Here is a 17,575-nt window from a genome sequence, read left to right as displayed (position 1 = left end):
GCTCATAATTAGATTTGTATAGCACTACATGACCGGGACAGGTCATGTAATGCGAAGGACAGACTATGGTTGTTGGAGTGCCAGAATGCATACTGAAATATGGAAAACCTGGCCGTGCAGGTACATAATCAAGACATTAGAAAGCCCTCACAGGGTAGACCGAATCAGAGATAATTCGAAGACGTTTTCACCCAGCAGTGCACATAATACGTAAAGTCATGATCCTGATGTGGACAACAGAAGTCATATTTCACATTGATATTAACTGTTATTTATTTTTTTACTCAAACAAAATTTTGTGTATCCGATGAAACACGCGTGTTTCAAGCAAACATGCTTCAGCAACACTAGCGTCGTCTGTTACATGAAAACAGGAGTAACTCCTTTGATGCTTTATAACAAATTTAATTCCACATGAGCCTAAATAAATGCAAGTTTAGTTTTAAATGGTTACATCTGATTTCAAAAACAGATTAAAATCATCTGTCGGTCACCATCATTCTCACCAGGCTGAGCAACGACTGTGAACGCCTTAGCGAATAAGCAGCCAAATGCTGTCTGCTGAGCAGACGGCATGGGTCTCTGCATATGCGATGGTGTAGATAATTAGCTGGAATAATTCAGTAACGATGAAGCATAGACTAACATGGACTCTATGACCAAATACATTTAGTACCCGTAAATGCTATTAATACATACTGTTCTTTGAATTTGAAGCTATGACACCAAAACGTTAGGGGTAAATAGCACTGCAATTCATAAGCATTAGTATGTAAAGGCAAGCGAAAAGTTCTTCCTGTCGCTTCATGTTTACATTATTTTGACATTTAAACTGTATAAATGGGGATAAAACCCGGGTCAAACCATGTGTTTCTAGTGCATGTATTAAACTGACTGGCACCTGAATTAAAGCTGTTGGCAACTGGAATAAACATGGTGGCACTTGGATTAAACTCACCGGCACGCAGCCTGAGTTGGCACTTGGATTAAATTTTTGGCACATGGATTGAATAGCTTGGCGCTCAGATTATTTCAATGGCGTGTAGATTACTTAAGCTGGCACTTGGATTAAAGTGAGCAGAAAAACCTGTAGTTCCACTTATAAAATATAGACTTGTTTTCTTTGTTTTTTTCCTGTGAAGCCATTTGTAAAATTTTCCAGTCACTTGTTGCATTTTTAGTGCTTATTTGCATTTTTCCTGCAAGTATAGATATTTTAGATCTTGTTACATTTACTAATAGCACATGTCGTTGACTTTGTGTATAACCCAGTGCTGAAACAAAACATCTGTAGGGGAGAATAAAAGCAATGTTATTCATGCACTAGCAAAATTTTATGAACTGATTTTCGCAGCACAAAAAAAGAAGTTAATTTTTTGCCTTTTCTTCTTACACGAGCAACCTTTTTATGATAGTTAAAATTGTTTCCAAAAATGACAATATACATTAAACTTGCACTTCTTTTGTGCTTCTTTACAAGCGTCATGCCACTTTTTTGGCCTTCTTTTAGGATGACTGTTTGCTAGCTAGGTTGGCACCATCTCGCATGGGCATAGAAAGCCAAAATGAGCAAGCAATAAGCAAGATAGAAAGAAATCTCACTGTTTCAACACTGAACAAAGCCACCTCCAAAAAAACCTAAGGTGCATTAAATTTTTCATTAGGAAAAGGGTAATCAGACCCCCTAGCAGTTGCTACCATCATCTTAATCATTTTACTGTCATCGAAATGCATACAACATTGTAATCATCAACTTTAATATTGCTTTCTGTGCCCTTTAAACATAATTGCCACAACACTCAGAGAGCATATTAGTTGTAAAGCCCCTAAAAATCAAGTTCCAAAGCTGTATGATAGCACAGCAGTTAGTGCTGCCATATTTCAATAGCAGCCTCCTTCTCTTTTGACTTCTTATATGAAAGCCGACATGGCAGTGGCGACATGGCATGGCAACCTCAAATGGTGTTTTTGCTTGTAACTACAGGTGTGTGAATATTTGAAATTTCAAATATTTTTCTAATAGTGTTTGCTATTTGATTCGTTTCAAACTGGAATTTTACTGTTCAAAACTATTCGAACTTCCTGAAGACAAGTACAGTCAACATCCGATTGAAACTGAACCATTCACATTTTCAATATCCTTCCCCTCATCACATTCTCGTATTATGGCAAAGCTGCCTTTCAAGCTCCACTACGGTTGTTAATGTATTGATTCAAGAAAACGCTGCTTCCAATGTGGAGATTACAGATACGGCAAAGATGAAGTTTCAATGCTGTTCTAAACCTGAAATTTGGGCCGGATGTTCAAAAAATTGGACGTCGAAGATTTTTAGCATCCAAAATTTCAGATCTTATGTATATTGACGTCTAGGAGACAAAAGGGAGCACACCCTTGTACACCACATCAGTTGGGCTTCCACAGAAGTTGAAAGAGAAGGAGAGGCTGAGGAAATTTCATCTTTGCCTTTCACATGTAAATTGTTGTCGGTAACGCTTTGGTTGCACCAAATCACGTGCATAAATACAATTCAGCCTCTGCATTGCCTCATTCTGGACAGGACAACTACTAAACAAACCCACCAGCATTTCATAAACTGAGAAAAGAAAATTGTGAGTAAGCGCGACCAGACAAGGACGTAGAAGGGAACTGACACGAACAGAGCACTACTTTCAACTGATCTTTTATTGTCAACAGCACCACTGTGTTGCATGGATGCAAACTAGCCCGCCAATGAGTTTTAGAGAAAAGAAACTTTTGTGTTGCTATTGCATAAGAATATGCTTAGGAATTCTCTCCAACATTTTTTCAAATTCACTTCGCACACAAAATTACGCTATATTCACACAGCTCTGCTTGTAACTTAGTTTTGTACACTAAATATTTTTAAATACCCACTGAAAATAAACATAATTTTTATATTTATATTTCAGTTTCTCACATTTTTGTCAAATGGAAATTTTCGTTGCTGTGTAATGGAATGAACGGTACAGACAAATACGACAAACCCGATTTCGTGCTCTTTATTGCTGACATAGTGAAATTTCCACAATGCTCAAGCCAACTTACCCCTGGTCTGTCTTTACTTATACAAATGAATTTTACCTTAGCTGCCTACGACTAACAGCACAATTTTACCAGAAGAATGATACATTACTTGCTTAACTGAACACTATGTTCATAAATACTTATACAATCCTTCAAATAAATACTTAATTCAAGACTTGACATGAAAGCACATACTCCATATGCAGAAATGAAGCTGGATTATATAAGAGTTACATCCATCTAGCATAAATGCAGAGACAAGCAATATCCTAGCAGTACCGTCTAAATGAAGCTAGGGCCAAAGTAGTGTGTTGCCTTCCATGAGAGCTCTTACAGATCCAAACACCCAGTATTGGCTTAACTCTCAAGATACCCCTTTTTCCCAGTCACCCCTAAGCTTTCCAAGGCTGCATGTGGGTGGGTATCAGCCCCACGTGTTCTGCCACCATGATGTCACAACACGTGAAACGCCTACAACCTGCACATGCTCCTGCAAGGACTTCATGATGAGCTAGTGCAGAAACTTAGGCTGGACTTTTTTTTTTAACTTTTATATTACTCCTTACAAATGCTCCCTTCATGATAAAAGTGGTGGTTTGACTATGCAGAAGTATAATATAACACAGCCTAACATAACATTCGTATTTATTGTTCTGATGGTCAAACCGATATTCATAGAGCATTTGCATTCGCATTCGTGCCTACCCACCATGCCCCTCACCCCTATCACTTACCCATGCTTGTACTTGTATAACATTTTACTACTAGTCACATGTGTTTATGCTCGTGTCAATTTACACTAGCCAGTGCTCAAGTTGACTCCATTCACACTGAATTGCAGTTATGCTCATACTCATACTATACACTTATGCCCATCAATACTAGCTGAGGTTTATAATCGCACCTCATGCCGAGTGCTTTTTCGGATTCATACCCAAATCAATTCACAATCATCCGCACTCACTCAGGCACATACAAGTCTCCACTGATACATGCTAACTCGTGTTCATATTCATCTTCCCTTGTACAGCACCTGTCAGTCATTCTCACATGTGCTTTGTCCCTCAATCATAATTATGATTGAAATGTGTACAAGCGTGATGGAAAATTTGACTGTGTACATTTTCCACAAGCTACTACATACTTTATTTCAGTTGCCCTCTTTGGTCTTCAAGGGCTTTGTAGCATTCTGACAATTTTGTAAGAACTACTACTTTTAAAAATCTGATCAAGTTATGGTCACATGACAACCAATAGATCTCTTTTCTGCCTATGTCACTACAGTAGCTTCAGCCTGAGTTGCATGGGTTGCTTCTGCTTTCTGTGTATACTCATAGGTGATTCTGGTGTGCTTGCTCTAGTACCCTCTGAGAGTTCAACAAATAATTGGCCTGTGTGGCAGTACTTTAGCTCAAATTTCAAGTTATGATAGCCACATAATATGGCCAATCAAGTATAACATTAGTGATTATGCCGATACCTTATGCAAAATTATGTCTGACACAACATGGTATACCAAAACATGCTTCAACAATAAAGAGCAAAATGATTGTTAACATGCTAATAAAGTTTAATTTCACAATCCCCAAAACACCACTCTTTGACACGACGCTTGCGAAGAAAATGCTCGAAAAGAAAATGCACGTGGGGCCGTTATAGATCTTGAAGGCCTCTACTGGGTCCTACATAGCTTCTAATCAATAAAAATGAAGTACATTGTCACCTGCAGGCGCCATAGACCTAGCGTATGAAAAATACATTTAAAAATTTTTGATGTCACATGCCGAGATTATGGTGCAAAATAATAAAACGAAACTTCAACCTTAACTTTCTCCGCTAATAATGAGCTTAGGATAGTGAAATATATGGCATTAGAGTTCTCAGAGGGCTGTTTGTCAATCTAAACTAAGTCATTGTTTCTCTTTAGTATCCCTTCATGTACATCGTAGCATTGGAATTTATTATATGTAACTGGTGCAATAACTTTATGTAGCAACAACGAATAATTTATAATGAACATAGTCTCCGCTAGCAGTACCTGCAAGTGAGGCTACACTACACTTACTCTTATCTGCGCTTGTATGTCCATCTGGCTGGTCAATTGTACTGGAGACGGAAGCTGCATCTGACATGCCTTAGCAGGCTGCTCCACTTGTTGTATCGGAGTGCACACCTTACGCCTGTAAACACTCTGCGTGTGCACAAGTGGCTGATCATCCTCTGGGGGTGGAAGAGCCCTGCTGGGCTTAGGTGGAGGAGTAACTCTGAAACAAATACAAAGCTAGCTAAAATACTGGTTCAACTAAGTACTCAACCTTTCAGTTATTGCGATACAGCATGGCCACCCCCCGCCTACTGTCTCTTTGCTCAACCATCTCCAATTTTTTCGGTTGTTTTCTTAGAAAAAGAGACTGATAATTTGAGTCTCCAGAGAAGCCTTTCCTCACATTACTTTTAGCAAGAAAATTTTTTTTTTTGGCATTTCAAAACTCTGCGAAATCGCCCTAATGGGGGCAAATAGTGTACAAGAAAACAATTAACTGAAAATAGAATTTTTTATTTACTGGTAAAATATGTGCATTATTATAGCTTCCAGACATGATTTAATTACTAAAAATAATTTAAACACCATCTCATTATTTTTCTTAGCATAATTTACTCCTAAAAACAATAAAATCAGAGCATTTTTTGGTGCTACTTTTATAATGGCAGGACATGAGAACTCATTAAAGGTGCATAGAATTGTTCCCAACACCTATGGTCTCAAAGTCTGATTTGTTTCCTAGTTCTACCAACAGGTTTCGGTAAACAATGAAGAAATAGTATAAGAAGGGCTATGGACCTGTGTTTAAGAGGTAAAATAGAGCCCTGTAGGGGTCCTTTGAATAATGCAGCAAACAGTAGTAGCATATAGATGGTTTTCCACAGCGGCGAACGAGTGCTGCCACGTTTAAACATGTGATCTAATGGCCTTCTCCTTTCCACTTCTTTACAATCGCCAATGGCCGGCCCATACGCTGCCGCCACTCCCGTGTTGAAGGCCAGCAAAGCGGGCGCAATGCATAGCCCGCACCCCCCCCTGACAGAAATTAGGTGCCTTTTTCCTTTTACAAGAATAACTACCACCACAGTTTCAGGCCGTGGGCTGAAAGGCAACGTCCGCCACATGCCACATCGCGGCCGGGCTGCTGAGGAGAAGGCCCTGGCGCTTCGGTGCCATCTAGTTTTGCATGTACAAACTAGCTGCGGAAAACGGTCTATAACATAAGCTGTTACAATAAAAAAGTAATTTTTGTTTCATGAAAAAATAAGAAAAAATTGAAGTGACAATCGAGGGTTGGCAAAATATGATTGTGATTGACCTCACCGCACAATTTTATGGCAAGAAATACTAACCTGATTAAACATAGCACTGAAATTTAGGAGATAGATGCACTACACTCAAATTAAGGGTTGGACAAGGTTGTGCAAAAAATGTGGTTCGGCTCACGCTTTCTGCTTCCAGTGAAATATTTTTACTTAGCCTTTTTCTTTTCTCGTATGCAATGATTATACAACAAACTTATTTTAGTCACAACTGTTCATGGTACTTCACTGAACTTCCAGATTTTAGCAATAATCATTGGAGCTGTTTATAATTGAAACTATTTCTTGATCAGCTATTGGACATAAATTTCCAAATGGCGACAATATAGTTAAATATTCTGTTACAATTTTCATTTCTTGCATTTCCTGAGAATTAAGGCAGCTCAAGTAAAAACATGCATGATAACGTGAATTTATGCACCAATGCCTCAGAATATTTTTTTAAGGTTATGCTTAATAAATGCCAGAAAAAGTTTCTTTCTGGCATTTCTAGCTGAAGACTGAGCTCAAAACAACACAGTACGAGAGTACATAGACAAAATACTTACGTAGGAACATCATTCCAGTCCATGGTAGGAAGTTCAGGGTACAGACGATTTTTTGATACTTCTTTCTTCAAGGAACCAACTACGCACTCTTTTTCTGGAGAGGTGCCTTTTTTGTTGACTTCCAAATTATGATGACTAAACTCTTCTTGGCTCTCTCTCGTGTTTTCTGTCATTAGAGCCTTTTGCTTTGCTATTTCTTCCTCTAAAGCCTTTACCCGAGCATAATGTTCGTTATATGCAGCCATATCACAGGGATTATTGACAATTTCTCCAGCTGCACTTCCAAAATCTTCTAGTGTTTGTTCCGAGCTATTTTCTAAGCTGGACTCATCTATACCTTCTTCATGAGTTGAGCTTAGAACTTCTAGCTGCACTGTTGTAGGGCTATCACTCGAAGTTGGTGAGTCAGAGCTACTCTCTGAAACAATGTTAATATGAGGCTTGTATTCACACTCCTGCGATGAGCCAGTGCCTGACGTGTCCGCACAATTTGGCGTAGGCTGTACCTCAGCAGAAAAATGTGCATGTGTGATGCTTTCTACGCTGCCAGTAGCACTTACAGGAATCTCTCCAGGACAAGCAGTGTTAGAAACAGATGACAGCAACGTAACAGTTTTAAAGCTTTGAAACTCTGGTGTCAATTCCCGTTCCTTCTGTTGCGTCATAGCTTCCAGTCTGGCACGTGCCTCAGTAACACTGCAGTGTTGCTCTCGCTCCTCCACTGTGGCCTCACAGTGACTTGGTGCAGCAGAAGTTTTGACTTGAGAACTTGAAAGCATTGCCGGAGGCTTGTTTTGCTTCACTGTCTGAAAAAACAAAAAGAGAGAGATTACATGTAGAATGTATAACACAGACAGTTTTAACATTCAGAACAGCTACAGTGGAGGTACATTAAATAAAGAACTAACAAAAATACAACAAAATAGCAAAGAGTACAACATGACACACGAACATCATGGTACAGTAGCCCAGTAATAAACAAAATATGACTTATCAGAAGCTCAGCATTGGAGAAGAGCACCTTATGGAAACAGGAGATCTTGCTAGTAGCAAACATACACATCTCAACAATGTTCATCCTCTTCATTCCTTCAACATAAATTGAAAATTGAGCAAGAGATTTATCATAACACAGTTATACATGTAATTATAAATGTTGAAATGACACTAGTTGAATATTACACACGGCTCTGACATTTCAGGACCCATTCAGTCCATTCTTTAGGAAGTGATTGTAACAGATGTGGAACCAGTGTAATTTTTTTCTATTCCCTCGTACTTGTGGCACTTGCCATGTACAAGTGTTTTACATAACAATTGCTGCAAGAATGTTCAAACGATACAGTAGCATGCAAAAAATTTATCAGAATAATAAAAAAAAAAAAACCTTTTTGAACTTGAGATCTAGAAACCACGATTTAACACTCTACCAGCCTCCTCACAGTGACCATACACCACCCATAAAGCAGACACTAATGCAGGCCCAATGCACCCTGATAATATGAGATCACCGATGCTATGGCACTACCTCTGCTGCTACAGCTTGTCATCAAAATTTCAGGTGTTTCCTAGAATGGCGTGATACCAATGCTATCGTGTTCACCAAACGAAACCAAATTCTGCTCCACTCCTTCGATGAATGTACATGAAAAACTGTTGCATGCCACAAACAAAAATTAGCGGTCTGAAATCGCACAAAAGCAAAATGACAATTTGAATTGTAGCAATATCTTTTATGGTGGCCATGTTTCATATATCTCAACATATACTGTATGCCGAATTTTACGAATAAAAAAAATCCATTACAGCATAGCGAATTACAGTCTCCACTATGCATTGTCTGCACAAATATCTTTCAAGTCAGCTTTATCATTACCTATTATAATTTTATGGATCAGAAAACAGCATGGCTTCTAACTGCATGCCGCTCCAAAAATATTTCTCGGCTGCTTAAAACTTGTTGCAGCAGTGTGTTTACAGACGGAAAAAAAATATAATAATAATAAACTTTCATTTGTGGTACATTAGCCTGTTCCAAAAAAAGGAAAAAAACTAAAAAGAAAAGATACAGAAGACAATAAAAGCAAGAATTTTGCACACGAAAGGAAAAAAGACAACAGAGTGAGAACAGAAAAGAAAAAAAATTGAGATATAAAAAGAAAAAAGCTGAAAAAGAGAGATAACATACCTTTACGCACCTCCTCTGCATCTGCTACTAGGAAAAAGTAATGAAACTAATACGCAAACCAGCTTGACACTAAGGGGGCGGGGAGGGAGGGGGGGGCAGTAATTAAAAGTCTTATGATTTTACAGAGCACTCATTTCAAAAGAGGAGTTTAAATCAACAGGCAACTCCTACTCTCACAACAAACAAGAAAAGCAAGAACTCCAAGACAATCCCATCAAGCTGCGCATCGCAAGAATTCATCACTGAAGATTAAACTCGGCCGAATATGTTAGCAGCAAGAACAACATAGTAAAGCGAAATGCATCTACTCGAGTCAAGCGAAAGCCAAGTAAAGACGTCCTTGACTGAATTCCGAACTCCCGATCCAGTACCTACATATACGGAAGGGGTGGTCAGTGAACAGTAGTGCAGCGCGAGCAGTGCCTGCGTCGGTCTTGCGAGGCGAGAAACTGGGGGTAGCGACAGTTGGCACCAGACGCGAGCATGCGCAGTAGGGTCTAGACACCACCGCCGGCGTCAGATTCACGAGTGGGTGCGACTATAAAATGCTCCACATTTAAATGAAGCTTGCATCATGCCTGCACCTGAAATGCAGACCCAGACAACTGTACATATGCTGAACAGGAGTGATGGGACGCTCCTGACAATGTACTCTCACTGCTTACATCACGTATTTAGGCGTACTTAAGTATGCTGTTCTTATAACTTTTATGGTGAACAAAGCTCCCTCCAATATCAGGTGCTGAAACATCAGTAAACTTTGTGTTCTATGGGTCGGTGTATCCTTTCATGTTTACACTAAGAATCAAGAGTTATGCACTGCCTTTTTTTTCCCACAGGCATTCTAGCAGCTCACTGCATTTGAAAGAGAGACTTTTTAAGCTTTGATCAATGGTAATGCTTATTTTTGTGACGGTCGCACAAAACTGCTGTCAGTTTCCATGACCTGGCCAGGTTTTTCAGAAATTATCTGACTTTTACAGGTTTTCCAAGTTGGTAGATACCCTGATATACATATAGAAACTGGATCTTGACCTGCAATGTAGTGCCGGTGGGACGTTTCTCTTGTGTGTAGTCGAACAATGAAGATTCATAGCATGCACGTTAACTAAAAGCGGACTGCATCCTTCACCCCTTCCCAGGTTTCACATTAGCGGAGCTGAAATGCTCTTGCCTAGATTGCACTCCTCCCCATTTTCGTGGCTCGTGCTCAGATTCCACGACAGGCAGACTTGGCGTGGTGGCTGCGCAAACTGTCTCCATTGGTGGGTGCAGGTGATAAGCGACAGCATGCGAAAAGCCAGACACCTATGATTTTTTTCCTCCTCAGTTGATAGTATTTATCTCCAACCCCTAAAATATTTTTGCACTTAGTGTGGCATTGCACTGTCTTTGGGATAAGAGTCATTGCAAGCTTTCTACACCTCATGCGCCTCAAAGAGCTATGGCCATGTGAAAATGTCATGTGATGACACCATCATTCGATACCGCATCATGCAGTGTAATAGTGACACCACTATGATTTCATGATGGGGTTTAAAATTCTGGTAATATGCGATGTCATAATGAAGTCACAATGATGTCATGAGGTCACATTTTTGTATGATGATGACTTTCTTTTCATCACTTTTGTTGGCACCTACAGTTACCTTCAGCATTTTATGAGCCATCTAAGGTGTTCACCTTAAAGACTGGAACCAAGGGCCGTGGCAAAATTTAAAAGCCCCTTCTTTAAAATAATGAATGAGAGATGATGTAGAGGAAAAAAAACCATCCTTGGGAGGCAATGGCATTGCTAGCACAAGGATGCATGACGTATTATTTTTTGTCTGTGCACTATGCTCGTGATGTGTGTATTAAAACAGTTTCACTTTTATTCAAAGAAAGATTATACAGGATGTTTCAATGATTGTGTCCAATATTCTTTAAAAAATCAGGAAAAGGTGCTATTTGCTTGCTGTCTTAACAGTTGTTTTTATATAGTGGCAGGCATCTTAAGAGGGTTGAAGATGTTATTCGGAATGGTAATAAGGAAAGTTAAAATAATTAACTTTTCAATTTGTGGAGTTGGGCAGTAAAGTCAAATAGGAAAATTTAAGGCTTTCGTGTAAAAAAAACAATTGCCGCTTTGAGATTTCAGAAAAGCGGCCTCTGGTAATAACTGCAAATTAATGAAATTCTGCTTAAGTCTGCGGCGAAGCTGAAACCAAAATGCGAAAGAGCACAACTGAAATGAGGGAACGTTGTTATATTAACCATCAACCGACTTTGTTGTGCAAGTGTGTGGACCATTCTCGCAATTACACCACGCAGGACGCACATGCGTTATCAAACGGTGAAGAACTGCAGCCCTGTAACCGCTGTTTTGAACAGTGACGTCATTGTAGTCCTCTGCTTCTTGCACTTTTGGGTCTGTTGGTTTCGGTTTCGCCTCAGAATTCAGGAGAATTTCATTATTTCGTAGTTACCACTATAAGCCGCTTTTCTGTAATTTCAGAGCGGCAATGGGCTTTTTGCATCAAGAACTTCCATTCTCCCATTCGACTTAAATGCCAAACTCCCCTAATAAAAAAGGTAATTAATTTAACTTTCTTAATTACTTTTCCAAATGATGCCTCCAACTTTCTTAATATGTCTGCCGCTACAGAAAAAGCAACTGTGCGAACAGCAGGCAAACAGCGTCTTTTGCCGATTTTTAAACAATATTGGCCACATTTCTTGAAACACCCTGTATATTTCTTTAGAAGTGTCACCGTCAGAGATTTCACATCGATCATCAGAGTAAGATCGAATAAAGCACGGCCAGTCGATCTCATAAATTTTTTTTCAAAGTTTTATATATTGCTGCCCGACAAGTGGAAAGAAGAGATCCGCAATAGGTTTGGTCAGAACAAATTTTTTCGAAGCACAGTAAATCAATGATAACGAAGAGGTGGAGAGCCACACTTACCTGCTCTGCTGTTTTTTCTTACTTTGGCGATAAATTACACAAAATAAATGAAAGCTATGTACTGCAAACTTGTTTAGCTAAATAAATACATAATTGTGCTTGCATAAATACATAATTTTGCTTCTCTGAGTAATTCAGATATTTTTGTAAAAAATCTGAAAATCGACCCAGAATATGATTTCTGGTCTAGTTTACCGCCTTTTATTTCAAAAAGGGCCCATGACAAGACAGTGAAAATTCAGCATTATTTTCTCAGCATGCTTATTTGTAAAACTGCCAAAGCTTATATTAATAACACACTTCAATAAAAAGATATAATCACACTAACTTCAAGAAAACAGCATGCAAGAAAAACTCCCATCACGATTAAAAAAAACAAATTTTGATATTTTTAAACTCTCCCCACATATTTTCCTGCACATCAGCTTTCACACTCAATAAAAAATGTTGCATAATATGGTTCTACATGCACTTTCAGCTCTTCAAAAAATGCCTTTGCGCAAGGATAGGCAATTTTAGATCTGCCTTCCTGCCCACTGAGTATGGAATGCAGGCCTATACTTCTGTTTCCTAAAAGGCAAGCAGCACTAAAATAGCTGTCGACTGCATTGAGAACGCCAATTTTGAAATGATTTGGTCAAGGGGGCGGCCATGACTGCTAGATCAACGAGCAAGCAAGCACACACAGTCCGGCATGTTCCAGGGCAAAGAAGGCTTGTTTTCGTGCCCTAAGATGGATAGATTGCGATACAGCCGGCGGTAACTTCCATGGGCGTAGGAGCATAGCTATTTTATTTGCCCTTTGCTCACATAGCAGCCACGCAATGTTAACATTGCAGATGTAGCAGGCATTGTTCGCACTTTTTGTGCATTCAAAGTGAACGCAAACAAAAGCACATTTACAATACAGACTTGAATATTTAAACAAAAATGTCCTGAAGTGACTGATCTAACTTGGGCACAGCATAGCTCTAATGCACTTGCTTGGCATGTAAACAGAGGCAATCGACCAAGGTCATAAATTCGCTGTCTGTAGCTCAAGTTACCCAATCGCATTCGGTGCCCACACAAGAAACACTTCGACGTGTCGACGTGGAAGTTGAAGTTTGACTGCATTCCATTGGTGGGCAGCACCATGAAAATTCTTGTCAGGAAGCTGCAGACGCTCGCTTCCCGTACGCGGTTGACAACCGCATTAGCCAAAGAAACTGCGCTGCACGAATTGATCTCAGTGAAAACCATGAAGGTGGTGCTCCAGGAGCCAAATCAAAAGGGAACAAATGTCAAACTATAGACAACCGGGTGCGCCTGCTCATCTTAGATGGCGGCAGCAGACTTCTTGTACTGGCTGTGCGCACAGCCCGCTGCTCACACTTCATTTTACTCCAATAGTGCTCGCACTTTGCTCTGCTGCTGCGCATTTCGTGGCGGCAAAATATAGCTCCTAGCAAAATTAATCTGCACACTGCCATTCGAAGCACAAAAAGCTCATTTCAAAGAAGCAAAATTTTCGCAGAGTTACCGACTCGTATATCACAGCTTGATGCCAAAGTGCCTCGATGAACCCCACATGTACACCGCGGTGGTCTATAGCAAAGGTACTCGGCTGCTGACCCGCAGGTCATGAGATCAAATCCCACCTGCGGCGGCTGCATTTTCGATGGAGGCGAAAATGCTGTAGGCCCGTGTGCTCAGATTTGGGTGCACGTTAAAAACCCCAGGTGATCAAAATTTCCTGAGCCCTCCACTACAGCGTCTCTCATAATCATAAGGTGATTTTGGGACGTTAAACCCCACATATCAATCATCAAACCCTACATGTACAACACCTATTTCTAATTATTCACTACCGTGTTTATCACTGCGAATTTGCAGTTGCAAGACATACTTACTCAATACAATATCATGCCAAATTGAAAAGCTGAACACGATCACAAATTTCATACAATTTTCAGACTCACAGGTTGTGCTCAGTCTTGTGCAAAGGCCTTTTTCGATGGCCCCCTTCACACCGAAATATGAACTGTGCGTGCCTGCTTGCTTGGTAATTTCGCACTCATGGCTGCTCCCCTGCCCAAATCATTTCAAAACTGGCGTCTTCTTTGCAGTCGACAGCTATTTCATGGTTATCTGCTATTTAAGAAACTGAAGTATAGGCCTGCATTTCCAACTTAGCGGACAGGAAGAACGATCTACAAGAGTCTATTTTCGCTCAAGGGCATTATTTGACGGGCTGTAACTGCAAGTGAAACCAGATTATGCAACATGTTTTTATTGATTGTGAAAGCTGATGTGCAGGAATATAAATGTGGAGTTCAAAAAATATTCAAAATGGTTTTTTTTTTAATCGTCGTAAGGAGTTTCCCTTGCATGCTCTTTTCTTGAAGTTAACACGATTATACTTTTTTACTGAAAAGTGTTATTAACATAAGCTTTGGCAGTTTTATAAATAACTGCATGCTGAGCAAATAATGCTGATTTTTCACCGTCCTGTCATGGGCCCTTTTGCAAACCAGACAAAAGAACGTTTTAGATCAAATTTGAGAACTTTTATTAAAAAGCTACACTATGCAGAGAATCGAGATATAATTGAACGTAAGCACAAGTGCACCTATATTTAGCTAAACAAATATGAGGTATGTAGCTTTAATATATTTTGTGTAATTCATCGCCAAAGCCTAAAAAACAACAGAGCAGGTAAGCGTGGCACTCCACCTCTTCGTGATTGATTTACAGTGCTCCGAAAAATTTTTTGCCAGCAAAACCAATTATGGATCTCTTTTTTTCCAGTTATTAGGAAACAATATATAAAATTTTAAAAGAAATTTAAAGGGACACTAAAGCCAACTATTAAGACGACATTGATTGTTGAAATGGCAGTCCAGAAACCTCGTAGTGTTACTTTCGTGCCAAAGAAGGGCCTATTTTGAAATAAAATCACATTTTAGTGCTCCGCATCGGGTTAGCGCACTTCAAATTACCCGCCTCAAGAAGCAGACCGACCGGACCGTCACACGTCACTGTTGCCGTGCACAACGTTGCCCGACTTTACTGCGCTAGTAGCAGCACACTGAAAGCAAGAGGAGCCACAACAGCAACAACGACCATTGATCAATTTCCCGCCATTGGCCTCGCGATTGCAGACGCCTTTGTTTCAACTGCGCCTCACTAGATAGCACCACCTGTCCCGTGTAACCAAGCGAAAATTGAATTTTAAACCAGTCGCGCCATTCCCCAAAGTAACGTCCGGTGGTTCTTTTTTTCATGAATCAAATAGAAACGAACAAGCAGCATTTTATTGCGTCTCGTGAGGCACATAAGGTTCTTTATTTAGTGCAGTTAGATTGATTACTGGTGATTAATTTTAGGCGGTCCGTCTGATGTCATCGGGATCATTTGAAATTGTCCTACTGCAGCGCTTGTGCTCTTGTGCATTTACCTTAATTTCTCGGTAAGTAGGGCACTGTCATTGATAATATTGTCGTTTTAGCATACATTGAGACTTCACTCTGATGTAAATTGTTATTTGACTTTAGTGTCCCTTTAAGAGGTCGATCAGCCATGCTTTGTTCGATCTTATGTGGAATCACCCAGCAATTTTCGCTGATCGATGGTGAGCAAAAAGTGGAAATTACCCTACATAAGAAAATCGTATTGCCACCGTACTACTCCATGCTGTCTGAAAAACTCCTAAAATACCCTACAGGTATGGTAATTACCCTACAGTTAGCAACACTGAGTGACAAGGTGAACATGGTAAATATGGTTTTAGGAAGTGACAGGCATCAAAATGTCATTTTCTCCTTGATTTTAAGAGAGTGAGAGAGGTCGAATGACTGCCCTTACAGGCCCTGCCGCACCCTATCACAATAACCCCTTGCATTCACGACTGTTGGGGGTTAACAAACTGGGTTTCACATCGGTAGTGTTAGGGTTTCGTGGTTATTGAGAAATAATTCAACTTAAAACCATTTATTTTCCATTAATCCAAACAAAATTTAGGGAAATAATTGTTCATTGCTTTTTGAACTTAATGAAGGCACCGCACACTGATCTCGACTTCCGTAGTTTGTCAGCGGCAAGAAACTCGTGCATCAGCCATGCTACAGACTCATAATTGTGTGATTTGCGGATGCAATGTTGCATGCTGAGTATGCTCACAAGTGTAGTTTGAAAGCCTCGCGGGCTCCTCTTACAGTTCGGTAATGCTACACACAGAATGTCTGCTGAAGAAGACACTTCTGCAAGACAAGTTGATGGGTAAATGTTACAGGTGTAATTATGTACTATAAGGTCACCTTTTACTTGACATCATGTCACAAAAACAAAAGATTGCATGCACTAGTACCTTTGCAATATAGTACACGAAATATTTTCAAAGTACTGGAAAGCCTTACACATGCCACAAGTACTATAGTGCCCAACTTCCACCCACCGGATATGAGCGCTCTGCTGCTGCCTTGGACAGTTTCATCTGCTGTTCAAACAGTGCCTTACGCTGGGCGACAGACAAATTTTCAGGTGTCTCACATGGCTGCTGTGCCTGCTCAGCAACCACTGCAGCTTCAAAGAGAGCCTTTCGTTGCTGAAGTGACAGCTCACTAGGATCTCGTCCTATTTGTTGAGCTTCAGCCCTTTGCGGAAAACCACCTGTATTGAGATCCCATGATGAGAATCATTCCTCATCAAATGGGAAAGGGGAAGGGGGCATTGAACAAAAGATTTGATTTGAAAGGCCTTTTCCCCATCTCTCATATATGGGTCACTGCTGAAGGCGATTTGGCATTGGAGGAGTCAAACACTATATCATCATCGATCTGCAGAATGATTAAAATATGGACCCCTTATCTGTAACAGAGTTTTTGTTCCATCACATGGGGTCCTTAAAAAAATACTTGAGGCCAGTCATGTCTGCATAGCATACCCAAACAAAGAGTTATCAATCGCAATAGGCAAGAATAATGCAAGTGCAATTTAGCGAAGTTGCAAAAACTCAGTCACAAAGTCAAACAACATATACAATTACGACAGTCATGTGCGGGCATGGACCACTTCCAGAAGAGCTGACCACGTGTTTCAGACCCCTGGTTTAGGGAGAGAACAGGAGGCCCTCTTGACAGATTGTAACTTTTTTTACATATCAGTGAACTCTCAGTATTCAGAAGTCTTGTCACACCAGAAAGAACTTTTCTGTAAGTTCATATATATCGTCAAGATTTTCAAATAACAAATTGAAGATTATGCTGCCCAATTAGGTTCTAAAATTGAACCGTAACTAGGTAAAAAAATACATTTTCAAATATTTAGTAAAAGTGCACATTGTCGGTCATGCATGGTTTATAATATAGATTTGAAGCACTAATACTATAAATTTCATCCAATTTACAGAGCACATAAAAGTGGGCAATCAATCTGAATGCACAGGTAAGTTGTGTACTCAGGCAGGCCCACCGTACCAGCTTAATTCAAATGCTGGC

General features: G+C 39.9%; 1 protein-coding gene across 3 annotated transcripts in view; it reads right to left on the bottom strand.

Moving 5' to 3' along the window:
• LOC119187492 (uncharacterized) overlaps positions 1–17,575 on the bottom strand; it is a 65,087-nt gene that overhangs the window by 34,911 nt on the left and 12,601 nt on the right. For all 3 annotated transcript variants that reach the window (XM_075878634.1, XM_037435622.2, XM_037435623.2), the window contains exons 7-9: positions 16,534–16,748; positions 6,961–7,766; positions 5,112–5,310 (exon numbers count right to left, since the gene is read on the bottom strand). In XM_075878634.1, the coding sequence (XP_075734749.1) occupies positions 5,112–5,310; positions 6,961–7,766; positions 16,534–16,748 (1,220 nt within the window). The remainder of the gene's footprint in view (positions 1–5,111; positions 5,311–6,960; positions 7,767–16,533; positions 16,749–17,575) is intronic.

The sequence above is a fragment of the Rhipicephalus microplus genome, chromosome X (genome assembly GCF_043290135.1).
Source record: "Rhipicephalus microplus isolate Deutch F79 chromosome X, USDA_Rmic, whole genome shotgun sequence".
Taxonomy (NCBI): domain Eukaryota; kingdom Metazoa; phylum Arthropoda; class Arachnida; order Ixodida; family Ixodidae; genus Rhipicephalus; species Rhipicephalus microplus.
This window is presented reverse-complemented; position numbering and strand designations above follow the sequence as displayed.